Source organism: Acanthopagrus latus, chromosome 16 (genome assembly GCF_904848185.1).
Source record: "Acanthopagrus latus isolate v.2019 chromosome 16, fAcaLat1.1, whole genome shotgun sequence".
In the NCBI taxonomy this organism is placed as follows: Eukaryota; Metazoa; Chordata; class Actinopteri; order Spariformes; family Sparidae; genus Acanthopagrus; species Acanthopagrus latus.
This window is the reverse complement of record NC_051054.1, coordinates 4,468,289-4,489,209: the sequence shown is the minus strand read 5'-3', so window position 1 is coordinate 4,489,209 and position 20,921 is coordinate 4,468,289. Positions and strand designations below refer to the sequence as shown.

The 20,921-nt window shown below is 41.4% G+C and overlaps 1 protein-coding gene, 1 long non-coding RNA gene and 2 gene segments (V, D, J or C); 3 read left to right on the top strand and 1 right to left on the bottom strand.

Annotated features, from left to right (window-relative positions):
- Positions 1-20,921, bottom strand: part of ahi1 (Abelson helper integration site 1) — a 95,045-nt gene that overhangs the window by 1,848 nt on the left and 72,276 nt on the right. The window contains exons 1-26 of one of the 4 annotated variants that reach the window (XM_037071371.1): positions 7,920-8,064; positions 7,486-7,564; positions 7,007-7,128; positions 6,557-6,887; positions 6,201-6,429; positions 6,013-6,101; positions 5,736-5,922; positions 5,213-5,405; positions 5,037-5,132; positions 4,765-4,950; positions 4,492-4,644; positions 4,084-4,216; positions 3,755-3,878; positions 3,249-3,478; positions 2,984-3,090; positions 2,764-2,882; positions 2,480-2,610; positions 2,239-2,379; positions 1,952-2,154; positions 1,826-1,871; positions 1,631-1,683; positions 1,057-1,174; positions 690-745; positions 499-564; positions 247-409; positions 89-165 (exon numbers count right to left, since the gene is read on the bottom strand). In XM_037071371.1, coding sequence (XP_036927266.1) covers positions 89-165; positions 247-409; positions 499-564; positions 690-745; positions 1,057-1,174; positions 1,631-1,683; positions 1,826-1,871; positions 1,952-2,154; positions 2,239-2,379; positions 2,480-2,610; positions 2,764-2,882; positions 2,984-3,090; positions 3,249-3,478; positions 3,755-3,878; positions 4,084-4,216; positions 4,492-4,644; positions 4,765-4,950; positions 5,037-5,132; positions 5,213-5,405; positions 5,736-5,922; positions 6,013-6,101; positions 6,201-6,429; positions 6,557-6,887; positions 7,007-7,128; positions 7,486-7,495 — 3,363 coding nt within the window. In that variant the 5' untranslated portion in view covers positions 7,496-7,564; positions 7,920-8,064. Of the gene's footprint in view, positions 1-88; positions 166-246; positions 410-498; positions 565-689; positions 746-1,056; positions 1,175-1,630; positions 1,684-1,825; positions 1,872-1,951; positions 2,155-2,238; positions 2,380-2,479; positions 2,611-2,763; positions 2,883-2,983; positions 3,091-3,248; positions 3,479-3,754; positions 3,879-4,083; positions 4,217-4,491; positions 4,645-4,764; positions 4,951-5,036; positions 5,133-5,212; positions 5,406-5,735; positions 5,923-6,012; positions 6,102-6,200; positions 6,430-6,556; positions 6,888-7,006; positions 7,129-7,485; positions 7,565-7,783; positions 8,065-20,921 lie in introns of those variants that run through there. The other 3 variants (XM_037071374.1, XM_037071372.1, XM_037071373.1) reach the window with 3 other exon arrangements.
- On the top strand, positions 9,619-10,850 carry LOC119004448. The segment is given in 2 exon segments: positions 9,619-9,833; positions 9,982-10,850. Coding segments are annotated over 2 exon segments (501 nt in total).
- LOC119004453 lies at positions 16,182-17,646 on the top strand. The segment is given in 3 exon segments: positions 16,182-16,806; positions 16,906-17,198; positions 17,555-17,646. Coding segments are annotated over 3 exon segments (384 nt in total).
- On the top strand, positions 18,374-19,807 carry LOC119004462. Its single transcript, XR_005070203.1, has 3 exons — positions 18,374-18,997; positions 19,283-19,555; positions 19,668-19,807. It is a non-coding gene; the product is annotated as an uncharacterized LOC119004462 (long non-coding RNA).

Below are 20,921 nucleotides of genomic sequence, written 5' to 3'. Positions count from 1 at the left end.
ACATGCTTCGATTCCTTTTATTCCATAATGAAACTGAGAAAATTATGATTCACAAGACAGATGCCACAGTTTCACTCAGTCTTCTTACCCTGGTTGGTGTTGACCTCTCCACAGTCCCCTCAGACAAGGCTGTGTTAGACTGAGTCGCCTCTTCATTGAAATCTACTACAATAAAAAATAGTTGTATACATTAATTACATCATATACATGAATGAAAACCATCCAAGGAAAATATAAACCACTTACTCTGATCTGCTACATGAGAAGCCAGAAAATATCCCTGCTGCCCATTGGCCAGACGGCCGAACCACCACCACTCGTTGTCTTTGTACAGCACTTGGATGACATCACCGCGGCGTACGGTCAGTTCATCCGCTCGATTCGCTTTGTAGTTACCGAGCGAGACAACCTAGAAGAGGAACACAGAGGTGGAGGGGTTGGATACGAGGAGGAGGGAGACTGCATGTGACGGAGCTCATAGCTGCAGCGGATACTCACAACTTGTTGAACAGGAGGAGAGTCTGTTTCCACGCGGAGGCCTGAGGGAAGGGAGTCGGGAAGAGTCTGAGGGAGAAAAAGAACTTTAGTTTCATCCTGGAGTAGCAATTTAAATGGATATATGCTTTGTTGCAGACTATATTAGCAGCTGACTAATCAGTGGAAACTGATTGCACCTTTAACAGACTTACCGACTGCTTGTAAGATGAAGCTCCTCTCAGACGTTGACCGACTGGACTGAACCCGCCTGAAACAGAAAGAAAAGAACAATGAATATTCAATCTTCAACCGTATCACGAGACAGTGATTTTTGTTTACAGAGATCACTTACGGACACATGTGAACATCACAAGTGGTCCATCTTTCTCTCTGTGTATGGTGAACATGCTTCGAGAGACTCTACACTGAAATGCTGGGAGCATTTGGTAACCACATGCTATACGTTGTGCAGCAATAATCTTAGAAAATATTTGACCTGACAGTATCGGGGAGCTGCAGTTAAACCATTCACTGGTCAAAGACACATAACAGTGTGATTAACTGTTACAAGCCACTCACGGTTTTGGGTGCTAAGAGCCGCCTGGGGGATAAGCTGCTCTGCCAGAGAACCAGACAGCTGCAACTTGGAGTGCGGCGACAGGAAAGACGGAGGAGGTAACGAAGCGTTTAATCCCGTCTTAAATGAAAAAAGCTGGATGTGAGTTGCATACCACTGTGGTTAAATTAAAAATGGCAGTAAATTAAAGACTACTTTCTGTTTGGTGAAGACCTTCAGGGGTTCCTGATGCAGTTTTCTAGTAAGTGCATGATGTACAGTGCAGAGGTCAATTAAAAGTCAAGACTCAATTAAAAGCAGGATAACCTGAAAAATCAAACAGCACTTCTGTAATGCTGTGCTAACCAATTAATTATTGAAACACAGTCTTATTATTAGTATTAAGTATTACAGACTTATTTTTGTGGTATTTCCTTCCCCAGCACTCGAGGAAACCCAAAAACAAGCTGGTTAAGAGATTAGAGAACAATATTAATGTTGGCATGAGGAGCCCGACAGGTCATATCACCATCTATGACCTAAATAAAGACTTGAGTATACAAAGGTGTGTTTAAGGATGACTGATCAAACACTCACAGGGCCAGAATCTAATGTCAGACTCCTCCCTGTATGAGTAATCCCCATTTTGTCTGCAAACCAAACACACAACAGACAGATTATTCAGTGTGTAAATAAACAGACAGCGTAGGGTTAGCGTGGGTTGGTCGAGATGTAATGCAGCACATTATGTTTGTTATACTAAACTGTACAAAAGATAAAAACGTACAGTACCCTGCTCATTCATGTATCCAGACGTTGAAAACCTTGGATGAGGTTCCTAAAAAGGAAAGGAAAGAATATTAGATTTCTTTATTTCTATGTATAATTATGATAAAGCAATAAAGGGTGAATACTTACAAGTGCGGAGTCCAGCTGCTCCTTCACATACTGCATTTTCAGTGAAAGTCTTGTTGCTTGGGCGAACTGATCCAGGGCCAAAGCACTAGATGTGTCCTGTAACGCGGGGGGGTCAGGTGTGTTTCTGATGGTTTTGGTGTCCACAGAAGCTGCTCTGCTGACAGTCGACGCTGCTTTTACATTGTGCATCTCCAGCTGGGACACTGCGTGATACAGCATGACACAGTCTGAGCTAACGCTGCTGGGATCTGAGCACATTGATCAACGATTCAGATGTTTTCACAAACCTTTGCGGTCGTACAGGTAGACGTGGATGGGCTGGCTCTGACCGTAGGCGCAGAAAGCTACCATGTTTTCATGAGGGTGGAAGGCCACGCCGTGGAGAGCGGTGCGGTAACAGAGCTCCGAGTAGACTGCAACTTGGTCACCTGAGAGGACAACAAGACCGACAGCTGGAGCCAACACACACAGAGTACTGCAGAGAGCCACCCGCCTTCTTTGTTACAGAAAAATAATCATGCTTCACACCTGTGTATGTGTTCCAGACGTACGCCATCCCGTCCTCGCTGCCAGAGAAGAGGAAGTTCCCACATGGTGTGAAAGTGCTGTAGATCCGCTCTCTGTAGTTTATGGCTCCGCTGTACTTCTTCACAGCCAGACTGAAAGGAGCAGATGGTTTTATATAGCATACATATTTACATGTTTTATTATGTGGAGCACCACACACTGAGAACCATCTAGTTGTATTGTATTAAAAGAAGCAACCCATCGCTATAGCACCATCTCCACATTATGCTTCTTATCTCATTTACATTCTCAGGTCCATCATCCTCAGGACGCTGCCTTTGGCATGGATGAGCAGGCACCGCCCGTTCGGATGGAGCTGCAGCATGTTGATGGAGATACCTCTGAGGTCACTCTCCTCGATTTTCTGCAGGGAGAAGACGTGCAGAATTTAAAATTTCCTCATCTTTCAGATTCAGCTGTTTGCGTTCCTGCACATCACATATTAGAACATATTTTCTCCTGTACCTTCTCTATGCACCAGCGCTGAGATGGCTGACGCTGCCTGCCGTCATTAGTTTTAGTTTTCCACACAATGATGAGGCCCGTGTAGTCTGCGGAGAACATTCTTCTACCTAATTACATCAAGAGGAACATAAACTTAAATGAGAGAAAAGAAAAACACTCTTCAATCGCGTTACAAAAGAAGTCAAGCCTCACATTTTATAAGCAGCGCACCACAGTTTGTTTAATCACGGATGGTAAAAGCATTAACAATAAATAGAATTCCCACCTTCAGAGTCAAAACAAATTGTGTTGATGAAACTGCTGTGACCCTCAAACTCCTGCAGCAGCTGGCCGTTCACGTCATCAACATCAAGCCTCCACACTCGTATCACCGAGTCATAGCCGCCGCTCACCACCAGGTTCTGGGCGGTGGGGTGGTACTGAGCACAGTACACAAAGGACGGATGAGGAAGCACCTTCTGTGCTGTTGTGAGAAGCCTCTCCACATTCCACTCCCTGAGGGACGACAGCAATAACAACTGAATAATGCAAACACTCTTTTGTGCATCGAGGAATGTTCTTTAAATAATTCTTTTGAGTCAGTGTGTCACCACTTAGCCCCAAACATGCTGTGTCACTGCTGACGTAAAGACATAGTGAGCCTTTTATTACAAGGAGGACTTGCTCCCCCGAGAGGTGCTGCACAAAACAGCAATTCATTCACCAGCAGTGACAAAAAGGCAGTCATACACTCGCCACTTTCCTTTTTAAATATAACAAACAGAAACTTACCTGACAGTGCCATCAGAGGAGGCAGACAAAAGTCTCCGATCGTCTCTGGACCAGCAGAGATCGTAGATGATTTTCAGATGGCCACGAAAGGCAGCCAGAGCTTTGCCAGAGGGAATCTCATACACTGAAACAATACAACAATAATTTTTTTTTGCGCAATTCATTTATATATTTCTTTGTATGTGCCTGATGTCTCCTCCTGATGTCATCCTGAGAGCCATTCATAACTACAGTGAATAAACAGTGAGTTAATGAGCTGTATATTTCTGCTGAGGTGTCACAGAGGAACATCAGCAGGGGCAGTTTTACACAGATGAGGTGTTGCTTACCTACAACAGGGAAAGTGTCTCTGTCAGCACAAGCAGCAGCCAGTATTGTCCCAGCATGAGAGAAGAGCACTGTGAAGCAGCCCATCTGACCGCCGCGGAATGACAGCATGAGCTTGTTTGGAATCTGACAGGCCTTTAACAGAAAGAGTCTGGTGATGCTCATGCAATCATGTTTCAGTCTGGGTCCAAAAAATACCAACATTTCATATTCATACCTGACAACAGATGTGGTTACATACAATATTTTCTTAAATGTTACTGAGGTATTTCTAGCTCCACGGATGCCAAATAAAGAGTATTACTTTTTGGCATGTATAAGTGCTTCCATCCACAGTGAAGTGTTTCATCTTACAGAGACATGGCAGAAGAAGAAGAATAACTTTACTGAGGAAATACAATTCGACCAACCTGTCCAGGCAGCCTGCTCCATCTCAAGACCGGTGGCTTGCTGTCTAGCGGCTGCATCAGGCTTCTCTTGGCGACTTCATTCTGCAGTTCACTGTAGGAGGTGCTTCCCCTCTCCTCCTGTAAAGCCATCATGGACCGTATACTGGGGTCCACCTGCAGAACCAAAAACGTTTCAGCCTCAACATATCACTGAGTCTAGTGGAAATGTGAGACAGAAGTATCCATTACAAAGATACCTAAAGTGTTACAGCTATAAAGCAGCAACTAACTCACATGCTCAGGGAGTTTAATTCCTTTCACTGTGACATAAAGGGTGGATGCGTATTTGTTTCGGGGGAACTTCCTCCACCACTCCACCACCTCAATTGTTTTAGGTTGTCTTTTTGCCCGATGTGGAGGGCAGAAGAGCTGGAGGCGAACTTTCGTGTCGATATTCAGCACACCATTCGTGCCAACAAGCTAAAAGATGCAGGAAATAAGTATTAAAAATGCAATTAAAAGAAATTCAGACTTTCTTTTCTGATTGGCCAATACAAATATAGTACCTTGAGGAATGCCCATGCAATCTTCCTGAATCCTCGCTCGTGCTTGTCAACATCAACTTTGGCTTTTGCTTCTTCCATGGTCATGAAGTCCAGGATCTTACAGAAACATTTAAATAAACAGTTACTCACAGCTACATAAAAATTGGCCAAATGTGACTTCCTGACATGTCTCTTACTTCGAAGAACAGCAGAACTCTGGGGCTTTCATCGTTTTGTTCAACAAAATAACCAAAGCGTTCATTGAAGATGATCTGTTCCTGCCACTCGGGGATGATCGATTTGTTCTTCTTGAAGTCGAAAGGTTGAGTCATGATGGGAAGAATGTGGTCCACGTTCTCTTTCTCATAAAATGAGGAGACATGCCGATGGCTATGAAAAACAAAGACAGACATTTTATTTCAAAGCAAAAGTATAAAAATACTGAAACTGAAGGCACACAGTTGGGGGGGTTACTAGTATGTATTGTGTTCATTCAAAAGTTTTACCACCTTCTTCTGCCTTTGAAATCTGATGTTACAGTAACTGTAGACCACACCTTAATTTATCTAACATGAATAACTGTGGTGCCGATGTTACAATCAAGCATCGCAAGAACAAAAGTACCCAGAAATTGAAACACAACACCAATACCAATGTGTAAACATAACATAAAATTGTAATTAAAAAGTGAACTGCAGTAATGTAGGTGTCCATCCTCACCAGTCTTCTTTCTTCACATACTGTCCAGTGATCTCATCCACAACATGGATCTTCACCATGGGGTGTGAGATGAGCAGGTTGTTCTTGAGGCGATCTGATCTGTGGACGTACACTCCCAACACGAGGCTGTCATCAAACGTTGGCTTCTTTGGAGCTTCTACATCAGTTTCACTCTTTTCTTCGATAACTGAAAAATGGGAAATTGAAATCAAGATCAATCAACACACATTACACTGACTTTGAAAGGGAGCTTTGCTGACAGCTAACATCCCATTACCATGTTTTTTCTTTGTCTTTTTCTTCTTTCCCTTGAATTCTGTTTCGTTTTCCACATCAGCGTCCTGGTCAACATCTTCATCGTGATCCCTAGTGGACCAAAATGTATAGAATCTTCAAAATGCGGCTCAAAAAACTGTATCATACTGTTATGACTAATTTAAAAATCATATTAGCAGATATACACACCCAATTTCCGCCTCTGTGTTTACAGATTTCAGCTTTTTCTTTTTCTTCTTCCCACTGTCATTATTTAGTGTCATTTTCTGGGAGACAATAGTCTCTTCCTCAGTCTTGACCATTGTCTTCTTTAAGTTCCTCTCCTCCTCCTGTACGATCTGCTGCTGGTAATCATGCAGCAGCTTGTCCTCTGCGTCCTCCACTTGCTGCTCTGCCTTGGCCGCTGTAGCTCCTTTGCCTTTACCAACACAATTCCAGACATAATGTGAAAGCAGAAAAAAAAAACAGTACACTGTTTGCATGACACCTAGACTGACACACTGTAGAAAGACATGGGTGACAGCAAAACAATAAATCCTTCTTACTTTTTCGCTTTGGTTCCTTTCCACCACCTACATCTTCTGGCTTGAAAGCGATCTTAGACTTGGAAGTATCCACATCCTCCTGGATGTAACTTGAGATGTCCTCAGGTACAGGGGGAGAGGGAAGCTCCCTCTTATTCTTCTTCTTGCCTTTGGAAGTCTGTATCTCCTCTTGATTTTTACTGTTGTTGGCATTAACCTTTTCCACTGTTTCCCTCTCTCGTCGTTTATTTTTGGTGTAGCGCGGGCTTCCCTCTTCAGGGTTATATGTGTTCTGGAGGATGGTCTCATCATCTTCTGTGTCCTTCTCAAGATTTTTCTTTAGATCCTGAAGCTAAGTGAAGCGAGGGAAGAGGGAAGCAAAGAAATGTCAATATACTATATGTGTGGGTGTTTTGACCTTGAACTGTAGATTATTCAAATTTAGATGTTTAGAGATATTAGAACACATACTATAATCGTCTCTTGAGTTTCAGCCTTCTTCTTCTTCTTCACCTTTTTCTTCTCTGGCTCAGTGTATTTCTTGAACACTTCATTGAATCTCTCCCGGGTCTTTGCCCGGTCATCACTCTCACCTGTAAAAACGGTTAGACTGTCATTAATGGCCAATACACTGAGAACATTGAATACGATCACTCAGAAGGGTTAATGATCAACCAATCAGTGCTGCTGTGGTGAGGGCTAAATTTGCTTACTGTTTACTCTAGTGCAATCCTGCCATACTTTTATTTGCTTTTAATTTCTACCCCGCCACATTTATTTACATGCATCCAAAACATGATTGACAAGTAAAACAAGGAGCCTTTTTATAGATTAAACCACCAAACAGCACTTGCTGATTATACTCCTGTCCAGTTTTATTACTGTAAGACTTTTACTAGCAATGGGTAATTTTAACAATGTATAATCTCTAGCTACTTTCTGACACTCACCTGTCTGCATTGTCAGGCACCGTAATGCCTTTTATTCTGAGAGCAAAAGGAGATTAATCCAGGGAGGAAGGCTTTCATTCTGAAAATACCAAACACTGTTATGGTTAACGTTGCACCATAAAACTAACATTACTACTACTGGCTCATACTTAGTTTTGTTTTGCCGTCAACAGTTGGTTTAGCAAACTGCTGTGTGTTCATATAAGTTAAGTAATCGAAACTAAAACTCTGCAACAAACTGCGTCGCATATTAGATGATATCTGTGCAGCTGAAGCTAAAACAATCGGAAAAGCAAACCTTTGTGAGGAGCTAGGCTGATAAGTGTTAGCTTGCTAGCGTTAGCTAACCTAAGCGGCATTGTTTACTTGGTTCAGACAGACTTAACGTCCTCAACAAACATACTTAGCTTCGATATAAACCAAATTTTACATACATTTGTTTATAAAGCCGGGTAGGGCTAAGCTAAGGTTAAGCTAACTGCGTGTATTTCCCTGCAGTGATTATGCTATCCTCCAACTATACCAACGACGCTAAAACGGTTTCCAAGTCAACCACAACAAGCTCAAGCATGAGGGCGGATCTTGTGGCATTAAGCGACTCCTCATTGGTTGATGTATTCTTGAAAGAACAATGTCAACCAATCATCAGTCGTTGTGTCACCAATGGCATGACGACACTAGTGATCCCTTCATGTGCCACACGGAATCTTTAGCTTTCTTGTAGTTTGATGAAATTCCAAGTAGTTTTTGTTTTGTTTTTTTTTAATAAGAAATTAAATACAAAGACTCAGTGGTAAATAAGTATTCAGATCCTGTAATAGCACACGGTAAAACTGTTAAAGTTAATCATCATATATACTGCTTGCATTTTAAGTTTAAGTTTCACACTTCAGTCCTTGTCAATTCATTCCATAAAAGTAAAAATGATAAGCAGACATTATCTACTTGTCCTTGGACAACTTTTCACATCTTCATCTGTCACTTATCAATATCAACATTTTGGGTTATTTTGTATTATTATGAACTTCTCTTGTGCCCTAAAAGATTAAAAGAGTAAGATTAAGTTCAAGTCGTGGTGGATAAATAGTCAGTTTCCTCTTTTTCTCTCTTTTCTATTGCCAGTCCAGATATATCATTCATAGTTTATTCATAAATTATTCAATATATGAAACTGACCATAGGGTCTTGGTCTTAAATGTTCTCAAGTTGTTGAATCTCTTGCCAGAAGAAAGGGTGAATTCATTTGTTTATAGGGTGGAGGGAGATCACTCACTTACCACACAGAGGTAAGGAAGCGGAAACTGCTAAGTGTTGGCAATTAGTTGTATATATGTACTGCATGCATTGAAATACAATCTTTCCGTAAACATTACTGGGAAGTGATGGACTGTAGGGGGACCTCTTGCACCACTTTTACTCCCATTTAAAGACTTGCATACAGAAGCTCAAAGTATCACATCATACAATCCAGTGACACTCCCACCTGCAAGTCTTTATATCTGTGTATCTATTAGAGACTCTGGCAGTTTATTTCTAACACAACATGGATATTGTCATCATTCATGACAGCCTCCTCAGATTATCAATCATTGTGTTGTGGACTACAGGTAACTGACAATTAAATCAACTGTGGGTAGTTTAAATAAACGTATTTTTTAACATGTTTTTTCACTTGCTAAATGGATTTTATGTCAGAAAATAACGTCCAAAATTTGGTTGATTATGAAGATTTGTTTGTTTAATTCTTCATTGTTAATCACACAGGTCTAATATATGGGGATAATGTCAACCAGACTGACATACTGTGGAAAGTCCAGGGTGACAGTGCAACAGTGAACTGCAGACACACGAAGGGCTCTGGCTATTACCAGATGTATTGGTACAGACAACTTCCAGGAGAAACAATGAAACAAATAGTGTTCACAATGACAAACTCCAACCCAGTTTTTGAACCCAACTTCAGCGAGGAGAAATTCTCAGTCACCAAACCAGACGCAGAAACTGGATCTTTCACAGTGAAGAATCTGCAGCCAGGAGATCAAGGCTTGTATTTCTGCTTGTGAGTCAACACAGTGATACAGACACATGAGAGCGCTGAACAAAAACCTCAGTGCACTGCTGGCATCACTGTCAGATCATCTCATGCACTGTAGGGGGACCTCGAGGAGCACAAATGCGCCCAGTTACTGTGATCAAACACCACATATCACACTGTATGACACTCCCACCTGCATCTCTTTGTCTCTGTAACTTCACTGGCAGTTATGTGTTTGACTTTGACTTTCTGAACATGGACATCACACAACACTGTCTCCTCAGCTTGTTGTTATTTCTGCTCTGGACAAATGGTGAGTTACAGAAAGATCTGTACACTGCATTACTCACTTGAGTGTCGCTTAGAGATATAATAAACAAAGACTACAAAAAACAAAAAATGTTCTGCTGCATGCAAATTAAAATGTTTACCTCAGGTATTGTTAACTGTTTTTCACACAGGTCTGACTGATGGAAGTGATGTCAAACAGACTGACATACTGTGGAAAGACGAGGGTGACAGTGCAACAATGAACTGCAGTCACACCAAGACTGCAGGCTTTTCCCAGATGTACTGGTACAGACAGCTTCCAGGAGAAACAATGGAACTTATAGTGTACACAGCACTCGGCAAAGTTAATCACGACTTTGGAAATTTCAGTGAAAAGAAATTCTCAGCCACCAAACCTGACTACAAGACTGGGACATTCACAGTGAAGAATCTGGAGCCAGGAGATAAAGGCTTGTATTTCTGTGCTGTGAGCGAACACAGTGATACAGACACATGAGAGCGCTGAACAAAAACCTCAGTGCACTGTTGGCATCACTGTCACATCGTCTCATGCACTGTAGGGGGACCTCGAGGAGCACAAATGTACCAAGTTACTGTGATCAAACGCCACATATCACACTATATGACACTCCCACATGCATCTCTTTGTCTCTGTAACTTCACCGGCAGTTATGTGTTCGACTCTGACTTTCTGAACATGGACATCACAAAACATGGTCTCTCCAGCATGCTGCTACTTCTGCTCTTGATGAAAGGTGAAGTACAAATGCACCAGTACTCTGCAGTATTGACTAGAATATTCAAAGGATAATCAACAAAAAGTCAAAAAACAAAAAAATGTTCTATTTTATGCAAATTGATATGTACACCTCAGGTATTGTTAACTGTTTTTCACACAGGTCTGACTGATGGAAGTGATGTCAAACAGACTGACATGCTGTGGAAAGACGAGGGTGACAGTGCAACAATGAACTGCAGTCACACAAAGACTGCCAGCTATTACCAGATGTACTGGTACAGACAGCTTCCAGGACAGACGATGAAACAAATAGTGTTGACTAAGGAAAACACAAAACCTGACTTTGAACCAGACTTCAGTGAGGAGAAATTCTCAGCCACCAAACCTGACACTTACACTGGGACATTCACAGTGAAGAATCTGGAGCCAGGAGATAAAGGCTTGTATTTCTGTGCTGTGAGCAAACACAGTGATACAGACACATGAGAGCGCTGAACAAAAACCTCAGTGCACTGCTGGCATGACTGTCACATCGTCTCATGCACTGTAGGGGGACCTCGAGGAGCACAAATGTGCCAAGTTACTGTGATCAAACACCACATATCACACTATATGACACTCCCACCTGCATCTCTTTGTCTCTGTAACTTGCCTGAAGTGAATGTGTTCGACTCTGACTTTCTGAACATGAACATCACACAACACTGTCTCCTCAGCTTGTTGTTATTTCTGCTCTGGACAAATGGTGAGTTACAGAAAGATCTGTACACTGCATTACTCACTTGAGTGTCGCTTAGAGATATAATAAACAAAGACTACAAAAACAGTAAATGTTCTGCTGCATGCAAATTAAAATGTTCACCTCAGGTATTGTTCATTGTTTTTCACACAGGTCTGACTGATGGAAGTGATGTCAAACAGACTGACATACTGTGGAAAGACGAGGGTGACAGTGCAACAATGAACTGCAGTCACAAAAAGACTGTTGACTATACACAGATGTACTGGTACAGACAGCTTCCAGGAGAAACAATGGAACTTATAGTACTGGCACTCGGCAAAGATAATCACGACTTTGGAAATTTCAGTGAAAAGAAATTCTCAGCTACCAAACCTGACTATAAGACTGGGACATTCACAGTGAAGAATGTGGAGCCAGGAGATCAAGGCTTGTATTTCTGTGCTGTGAGCAAACACAGTGATACAGACACATGAGAGTGCTGAACAAAAACCTCAGTGCACTGCTGGCATCACTGTCACATCGTCTCATGCACTGTAGGGGGACCTCGAGGAGCACAAATGTGCCAAGTTACTGTGATCAAACGCCACATATCACACTATATGACACTCCCACATGCATCTCTTTGTCTCTGTAACTTCACTGGCAGTTATGTGTTCGACTCTGACTTTCTGAACATGGACATCACACAACACTGTCTCCTCAGCTTGTTGTTATTTCTGCTCTGGACAAATGGTGAGTTACAGAAAGATCTGTACACTGCATTACTCACTTGAGTGTCGCTTAGAGATATAATAAACAAAGACTACAAAAACATAAAATGTTCTGCTGCATGCAAATTAAAATGTTCACCTCAGGTATTGTTAATTGTTTTTCACACAGGTCTGACTGATGGAAGTGATGTCAAACAGACTGACATGCTGTGGAAAGATGAGGGTGACAGTGCAACAATGAACTGCAGTCACACAAAGACTGCTGACTATTACCAGATGTACTGGTACAGACAGCTTCCAGGAGAAACAATGGAACTTATAGTACTGGCACTTGGCAAAGATAATCACGACTTTGGAAATTTCAGTGAAAAGAAATTTGCAGCCACCAAACCTGACTATAAGACTGGGACATTCACAGTGAAGAATCTGGAGCCAGGAGATAAAGGCTTGTATTTCTGTGCTGTGAGCAAACACAGTGATACAGACACATGAGAGCGCTGAACAAAAACCTCAGTGCTCAGGAGAGTAATATACGACATGAGAAGAGTGAACATATGAACATATTTAATCATTTTTTGAGCTAAAATGCAAAACGTTCTCATGTTTCATCATCTTAAGTGTGAGAATTTGAGGCTTTTTTTGGTCATTTATCACCACAGATAAAGAGTCTTCGGGTTTTGGACTGATAGTTGAACAAATGCGGCTTTTTGGAGACGTTAATTTGGGCTCTTGGAAATTGTGATGAGTGATTTTTTGTGATTTTTCACTGTTTTTTTAATGATTAAACGATTAACTGTGAAAATAAATGATGGTGAGAATGAATTAAATACCACACAAGCTAGAGAAAGACATCGGGGCACAGAATAATTCAACACTCCCACAAACTGCAGCACTGAACTGAAGTAACTATAAGACACAGTTTGTGTACATTACATCTGCAAAATGGAAAAACTATTGTAAGAGTCCAGTTCTATTAGTGAGTACAGTATTTTTCACATCAGCAGGGGGAAACAGAACTCAACAAATAAAATGAGTATGAAGACCTTCACATCCATCGACAGCATGAAGATAACACTCCTCCCTCCCTGCTGATGAAGATGAGGTAATGATGAAGACGCTCTCTGACACCTCCCTCTTCAGTGCACTCTAACAGTGATGCAACGTAGGTGCAGGGAAGAAAATCTGAATGCTGTCAACATGATCCTCGCGGTCTTTATATTTAGTTTTCTTCATCTTCCAGGAGGAAAAGGTGAGAACACATAATATTCCAGAAAGAGTAAGACTTAATGTTAATGATTCCTGTATTTAAAATCATGTCGTCTTCTTCCACAGGTGCCTCCGACACCAAAAGTGTCTCCCAAAATCCTCCTTTCATCATCAAGAGAACTGGCGAATCAGTTGTCGGTGGGATCAGCTGTTCGCACAAAATACAAAACTACGACGCTATTCTCTGGTACAAGCAAGATGAGCACAAAGCTCTGAAGCTGCTGGGATTACTGAACGTGAAGTCCCCGTACCCCGAGGACGACGTGAAGGGAAAAATCAGCTTCGATGGAGAAGGCAGTAAACAATCCAGCTTCTCCATTTCTGATCTGACATTAAACGACAGTGGTGTGTATTTCTGTGCTGCCAGTAGGCACAGTGCTGCAGACTCCCCACAAGGCAATACAAAAACTCTCTAAATGTTCAGGCTGTTGAACACCTGCAGCCAGACTTCATCTAAAGCAGCCTTTGAAGACCGTTTTGAAGACTGTTTTGACCTCATCTAACACGGCGCTGCATGAAATAAAGATTGTTTAACTGCCTTCTGATGAGTTTTTCTCATTAACAGCAGGATAATAGAATTCAAGAGCTGATTGCACTGAGGGGAGCTGCAGCCACTTCAGTTCTGAAAAGTAAAGCTAATGCTAAAGTGCTTTAAACCTGCATTCTTGTGGCTAATGGCCAGCTGCATGTAAGCTTATGAGAAAATGACCCTACTTCTCACTTGATTTATCATCTCAGTAAAGAGTTTTCTTTAGGGTTTATGGTCTTAATCCCTCATTTCAAGTCTTCTTCAATGACGCATGGTGACCATTTAGTAAATAATTGTCCAATTTAGAGTAAAATAAATGATAAAGTATGACAAGTTTGCAACCTCAAACTTAGATAATTTAGGCTGTTATGATATAGTGGAGTATTTGAATTTGAACATGGTTGGAATCGATGTTATATTATTTATATTTGGAAAGCCACAGACACACAAGATGCAAAATTGACAATGTTTAAATAAAAATGACGTCATTAACGAGGATTCTGTAAAGAGCAGTCAACGATATATTTTAGAATTAGGATATCCACTGCAGGACCATCTTTTACTTCTGGCTCCTAAAAAGATACATCCCGGTCAACAATTTCTAACTCTGCACCTCAAAAAATGTCTACATGTACAGATAATCTACAGGGTAGTGATGAACTGTACAGGGACCTCCAGCACTGCCTATATCTGCACATCGCAGTTTGCAAGATCCTGTGTTGTAATGCAGAGACACTCCCACCTGCAGCTCTTCATGTCGCCGTAACTTAACGAGACGCTGACAGTTGACTGAGAGAACATGGATGTCTTCATCGTTAGACGAAGCTTCTTCAGATTATCATTCATTTTGCTCTTGACTACAGGTAATATCAACAAAATCAACTGTGGATCATTAAAAAGAATGATGTTAAGATTTCAATTTGGGTTCAGGTTGTTCTGTGGTAACCTTTACTACTTCACACGCAGGTCTAACGGATGGAAATGTTGTGACCCAGACAGACATACTGTGGAAAAACAAGGGGGAAAATGCAACTATATACTGCAACCAGACCATGGGTGCTCAATTATTCCGGATGTACTGGTACAGACAGCTGCCAGGAAAAACAATGGAACTAATAGTTTTCACATCAACTGCCAGAAAAAATCATGACTTCGGAAATTTCAGCGAGGAGAAATTCTCGGCCACCAAGCCTGACTATAGCACTGGGACATTCACAGTGAAGAATCTGGAGCTGGCAGATAAAGGCTTGTACTTCTGTGCTGCCACAGGACACAGTGATGCAGACGTACTCAGTAGCTGTACAAAAACTGCTCTGATCTCACATACTCCTGGTTACACTTTGATTCATCATGTGGGTTTTCATACAGCAGTATGTGGAGGAATTATTTATAGATCCAACTTCACTTAACCTTCACCTACTGACTCCTGCAGGGGGAGACAAACCTCAGCAAATGAAACAGTCGAATCCTTCCACTTCCTCTGATTACAAGTATTATAAAGCTGTGATGAAGATAACTGACACCTCCCCTGTTTGTTGTGCTGTAACAGTGATGTTCCCCTCGAGCTGAAAGGAGCTGATAGAATTTCACATTTAAACTTCCTCACAATGATGCTTCTGGTCTTTTTATTCTGTTGCCTTCATCTGCCGGGGAATAACTGTGAGTATTTATGACAGTGTAGGACAATGTGCAACTCATGTGTTTTATTATTTATTATATTTAAAAAAGCATCTGTTCTCTTCCACAGGTGCCTCCGACACCAAAAGTGTCCTCCAAACACCTCCTGACATCATTAAACCAGAGGGTGAATCTGTTGTCAGTGGGATCAAATGTTCACACAAAATAACGAATCACGATCGTATCCTCTGGTACAAACAAGACAAACACAGAACTCTGAAGCTTCTGGGATTTCTGAATGTAAATTTTGTAAATCTCGAGGACGACGCGAAAGGAAAATTCAACTTTGACGGACTTGCCAGCGAGAAATCGAGCCTCTCCATTTCTGATCTGGCGGTGAACGACAGTGCTGTGTATTTCTGTGCTGCCAGCAGACACAGTGCTGCAGACTCCCCACACATCAGTACAAAAACTCTCCTTTATCTGTCAGCCATACGAACAAGACGTTCAGACTCTTGAGCACCTGCAGCTTTGAAGATTTTATCAACCGTTTCAACTCAGCTTTGACCCCGTCTGAGGTCGAGCTGTAGGCTCACAGTTCAGCAACACACAGTGTCTGTAATACTTGGATGTGCAGAATGTAATATTTGGGATTAATGGTCTAATCAACAGCTCCTGAGGCAGCAGTGTGAACACTAACACACCCCTGCTAGCTGTGCTGCTAACTGAGCTAACTTGCTAATGGCAGCCAGAGCTGACAGCAGCTATTCCTCCAGTAATAACCTTCCTCGTATTTTCTTTGAGTATAAATTCAACAGGTAGCCTAATTCTCATGCACTGCCCCTTAAATTGCAAACTTTTTTGATAAGCAATTAATCATTTTGAGTAATATATGAAGAAATACAGTCAAAATTCTCAGATTCCAGCTTCTTGAATGTGAATATTTTCTGATTTCTTCACTCCTCTGTGAACAAACAAACATAATGACTTTGATTTTGGATGAAACATTTGAGGACGTCATCTTGGGCTTTGACACTGATCGACATTTTTCACAACTTTTTGGTACTTTATAGACAAAACTATTAACTAATTAATCGAGAAAACAATCGACAAATTAATCAACAATACCTTTTGTATTAGTTGCAGTTGCATATTCTGTTTCAAAGATTAGCACAATATGCATCACGCGATAAAAATCTGTCAACCTCGTCCTCGTCTGAATAAACAGGGAGCCTCATGACAGTGATGAACTGTAGGCGGACCTACAGAAACACTCATACACCCTTAGATCAGCAAATTATACGCAGTGACACACCTGCGACTGTCAGAACATGGCTGTCATCGTCAAACACGACCTCCTCACACTGTCAGCGTTTCTGCTGTGGACTACAGGTAATTTACAATAAAATTAAATGTTATACATCTGTATTATTGTTTTCATGCTCTCATTATTACTGACTGAATGGATCAAACATTTGCTGTTACACACAGGTCTGACTGATGGAAACAATGTCACCCAGACGCCCATATTGTGGAAAAACAGGGGTGAAAATGCAACAATACACTGCAGCCACACGAAGGATCAGAACCATTACTACATGTACTGGTACAGACAGCTGCCGGGAGAATCAGTGACTCTAATAGTGTTCACATCACTCGGCACAGATAATGACTTTGGAAATTTCAGCAACAAGAAATTCATGGCTGCCAAACCTGACGCCAACACCGGATCATTCACAGTGAAGAATGTGGAGCCAGGAGATCAGGGCTTGTATTTCTGTGCTGTGAGTGAACACAGTGATACAGACACATGAGAGCGCTGAACAAAAACCCAGGTGCTCCTAAACAAACTATCTGATGTACAGTAGGGGGACCTCAAGGACCACAAGTACTCCCAGTAACACTATGATTCACTGACTGACAGGAGCTTTTGTTAAAATGATTATTGCATTATGAACAATATATATCATCAGAATTTTTTTGTGGTTTGTAGTAACGCCGTGGATGTGAAAGTCAGCTAGTGACTGAGCTGTCTGCCATTAAAACCAAATGGCAATATTCCGATTCTGTAGTCAGTCAAACAATCACTTTATATTAGTTTTGAGGGTTCATGTCAGGTCTTTTTGTTTCCTGACGTAAGGTGGCAGTGCAGCACATCTGTGGTGTGTAGTGACAGTTCATGAGGAGGAGAATTCATGACGAAACCACCCAATTAAAAAAAAAAAGGTTCCTGATGGGAGTGTTACCAGCATACAGACCACATACAGAGATGAATACACAGAACCAGTGACGAAGATGTTCTTGGATGTGATCATGAAACACGACAGGATGATCATTGTCCTCTGTGTGGCCCTTAATGTCATGCTCGCTTCAGGTAATAGAAGTTTCAACAATTATTGTCACACTGCTGATGAGGACGCTCGTAGAATATTGTGTGTTTTTGATGCTTTTCCAACAGGTGCCTCTCTCAGCGACCAAGTCCACCAGACTCCACCTGACATATTCATCAACAATCGAGGAGAAACAACCACGATAAAGTGTTCACACAGTATTGACAACTATGATCGAATCCTCTGGTACAAGCAGACGGACGATGGAAAGCTGCAGTTTCTGGGATACATGTTAGCAAACTCTCCGAACCCAGAGCCCGGACTTGGTGTGAAGATGGAAGGAAGTGCAAACAAAGGCCAGACCTGCACACTGACGACCGAGAAAATGAACAGCAGTGCAGTTTACTTCTGTGCTGCTAGATTGCACAGTGCTACATATCACCGATCCTCTGTACAAAAACCTCCTCATCAAAAATGTTTTCATCTCTCCACAGAACAGCACACCTGCGCTCCTTCATCAGAATATCATCAGCCAGATCTTTGTTCTGAACCAGGAGTGTGTCAGAGATGGTTAATGGCACCTCCCACCTCATGACTTGGGAGGGTTTACTCAAAAAGAAAAAAGGAAATACTCTATAAGTCTGTTTCATTCATTGCAACAACAAACTGTTGGTGATGATCTTAATCGACTGAGTGAGAAACAAACAAAATGATAATTTTAGTCATTTGCCTGACTTTAAACTCTGTTCTGGTGTCAGGTAATCTCTTCAAAGCTTGTGATTTTTTGTTATTTTGTATCATGTTACCTTTGGACTGTTAAATATACTGTACAAACATCTTCCTTTCCACATACCATTGCACAGTATTGTTCTGAACATTCAATATCATCCTAATCATATATTATTTGTTAAGTTTGTTGTTTTCCTCATCTCTAGTTGCAAGTCTGTTTCTGTGTAGTGCACTGAGAAAAACTACAACTAAAACTACTGTGATTCTCTTGCATTTTAATGTTATCACGTTTTTTTTTCTTAATTTAAGTGTCTATTTTTCGACAGGTTCCTCCAAAGTCCACCAGACTCCAGCTGAACTCTTCCAGAATGTGCGAGAAGAAGCCAAACTGACGTGTTCGCACGATATTCAAAACTACGATCGAATCCTCTGGTACAAGCAAACCGACACGCAGCTTCAGTTTCTGGGATATATGTTTTATAACAACGCATATCCAGAGGACGGAGCGGGTGTGAAGATAGACGGTGGGGCAGATAGAAACCAAAACTGCACATTGACAATTGAAGGACTCACACTGAACAGCAGCGCAGTTTACTTCTGTGCTGCTAGTTAACACAGTGCTACACATCACTGCTCCTCAGTACAAAAACCTCCCCGTCACACTGTTATCTCTTCACTAACACCTGTACCTTGTATATCTTTAATCCAGCCTTTATACTGAGCCAGAGCTCTGTAGTGGGAGTTGCAATGATGGAAATAATGTTTGAGCAACAACAATTTAATCTTAAAATCCTCCGCTGTCCCTACAGATCATGTGTAGCATTGATTTCTGAGGATGTGCACAAACGAGGCAGCCGTCAAGCACCCAATGGCTGATTTACACCATGATGTCAAGAGGAGGAGGAAACACTATGGCACCACCTACATACTTATAGAAGGCTATGGGAAGGTTTACTCAAAGAGGAAGTTGAAACGGCAGCAACAAGTTCATGATCTTATATATAATAAAACCAAACATTCACCAGAAGACGACATGATCATCTTATTCCTAAGCATCACTTTTAACACAGCTCTGGTTTCAGGTAACTTACAGCCTGGTTCCTACGCTGCTGTGACATTTCAGCTGGTTTATTAGATTTCTTCAAACGTTTTTATGTCGTGTATTGTCTGATGCTTTATTGATCTTTTCAACAGGCGCCTCTCTCAGCGACCAAGTCCACCAGACTCCACCTGTCATGTTCAGCAAACCAGACGAAAGAGCCAAAATCAGCTGCACACACAATATAGACAGCTATAACCAAATCCTCTGGTACAAGCAGACAAACGGAGAGCTCCAGTTCTTGGGATACATGTTAGCAGGCAGTCCAACCCCAGAGAAAGGACTGGATATAAAGATGGAGGGACGTGCAGACAAAGGCCAGACCTGCACGTTAACAACTGAAAGACTCCAGCGGAACGATAGTGCAGTTTACTTCTGCGCTGCTAGTTTCCACAGTGCCACATCTCTCTGCTCGCCTGTACAAAAACCTCCTCGTCGCACAGCGCAGAGCCGTGCACCTGTAATAAACCACTCTAACCAACGCTGGTGTTTGGCTTTATCGATATCACATATTGTTATCGGATTATGATTAGAGAGAGATGAGACTTTAATGTTACGATTACCATCACAGAAACGATCACAGTTTCATGGTATTAAGGTTTATGGTCCAACACAATTATTAACATTATCATAATGAGTGATAGTGTAAAGGGCCTCAGGTTCTGGTTCAGTTGACTTCCTGTTTTATGTTGAAAGTTTATCCTCACCTGTCAGGTTTTACTTTTCACTTCCTGTCTTTCTCCATCCCTCAGTGACCTCAGAATAACCAAGTAGATTATTAAATTTAACTCATATTATTAGTCTGCTCAAAACCAAGTAAAGTCACTTTGTCAGATTTTAAATTTCACCTGTGATTTCAGGTTTGTATATCTCATTATTTTTTTTTGTGGTCTTTCAACTCTGGATATCAGCTCATCATTAAAGCTCACTTTTTTTCTTCGCCTCATTTCTGTGTCTGCGTTTGAGTCCATTTTTGATGAACTGTGACAAAATGAAAACAAGCATTTTTTGGTTGAATAAACATTTAATTCATATTTATTATTTCAACAAATATTATGTCCTGACAGACCTGAAACTTAACATAAACTTTTCATAATATATTGAAACAATTATACTTGTATACAAGCAAATACAGTGAGTTTTATACTTTGAAACCAGTATGTTGTTGTGACTCTTAATGGGAGGTTCTGTCTGGGGAGTAATGTCTTCATCGTCCCTCCTCTCATCATAAAAAGCAGCATCAGAGCTCCAGTATGTCTGCGTCTCACTTCAGGACTATGAAGACTCAGTTTCTCATCATACTAGTCTCATCTCTTTGGCTTCAAGGTAAAAGAACCAGACAATATCAT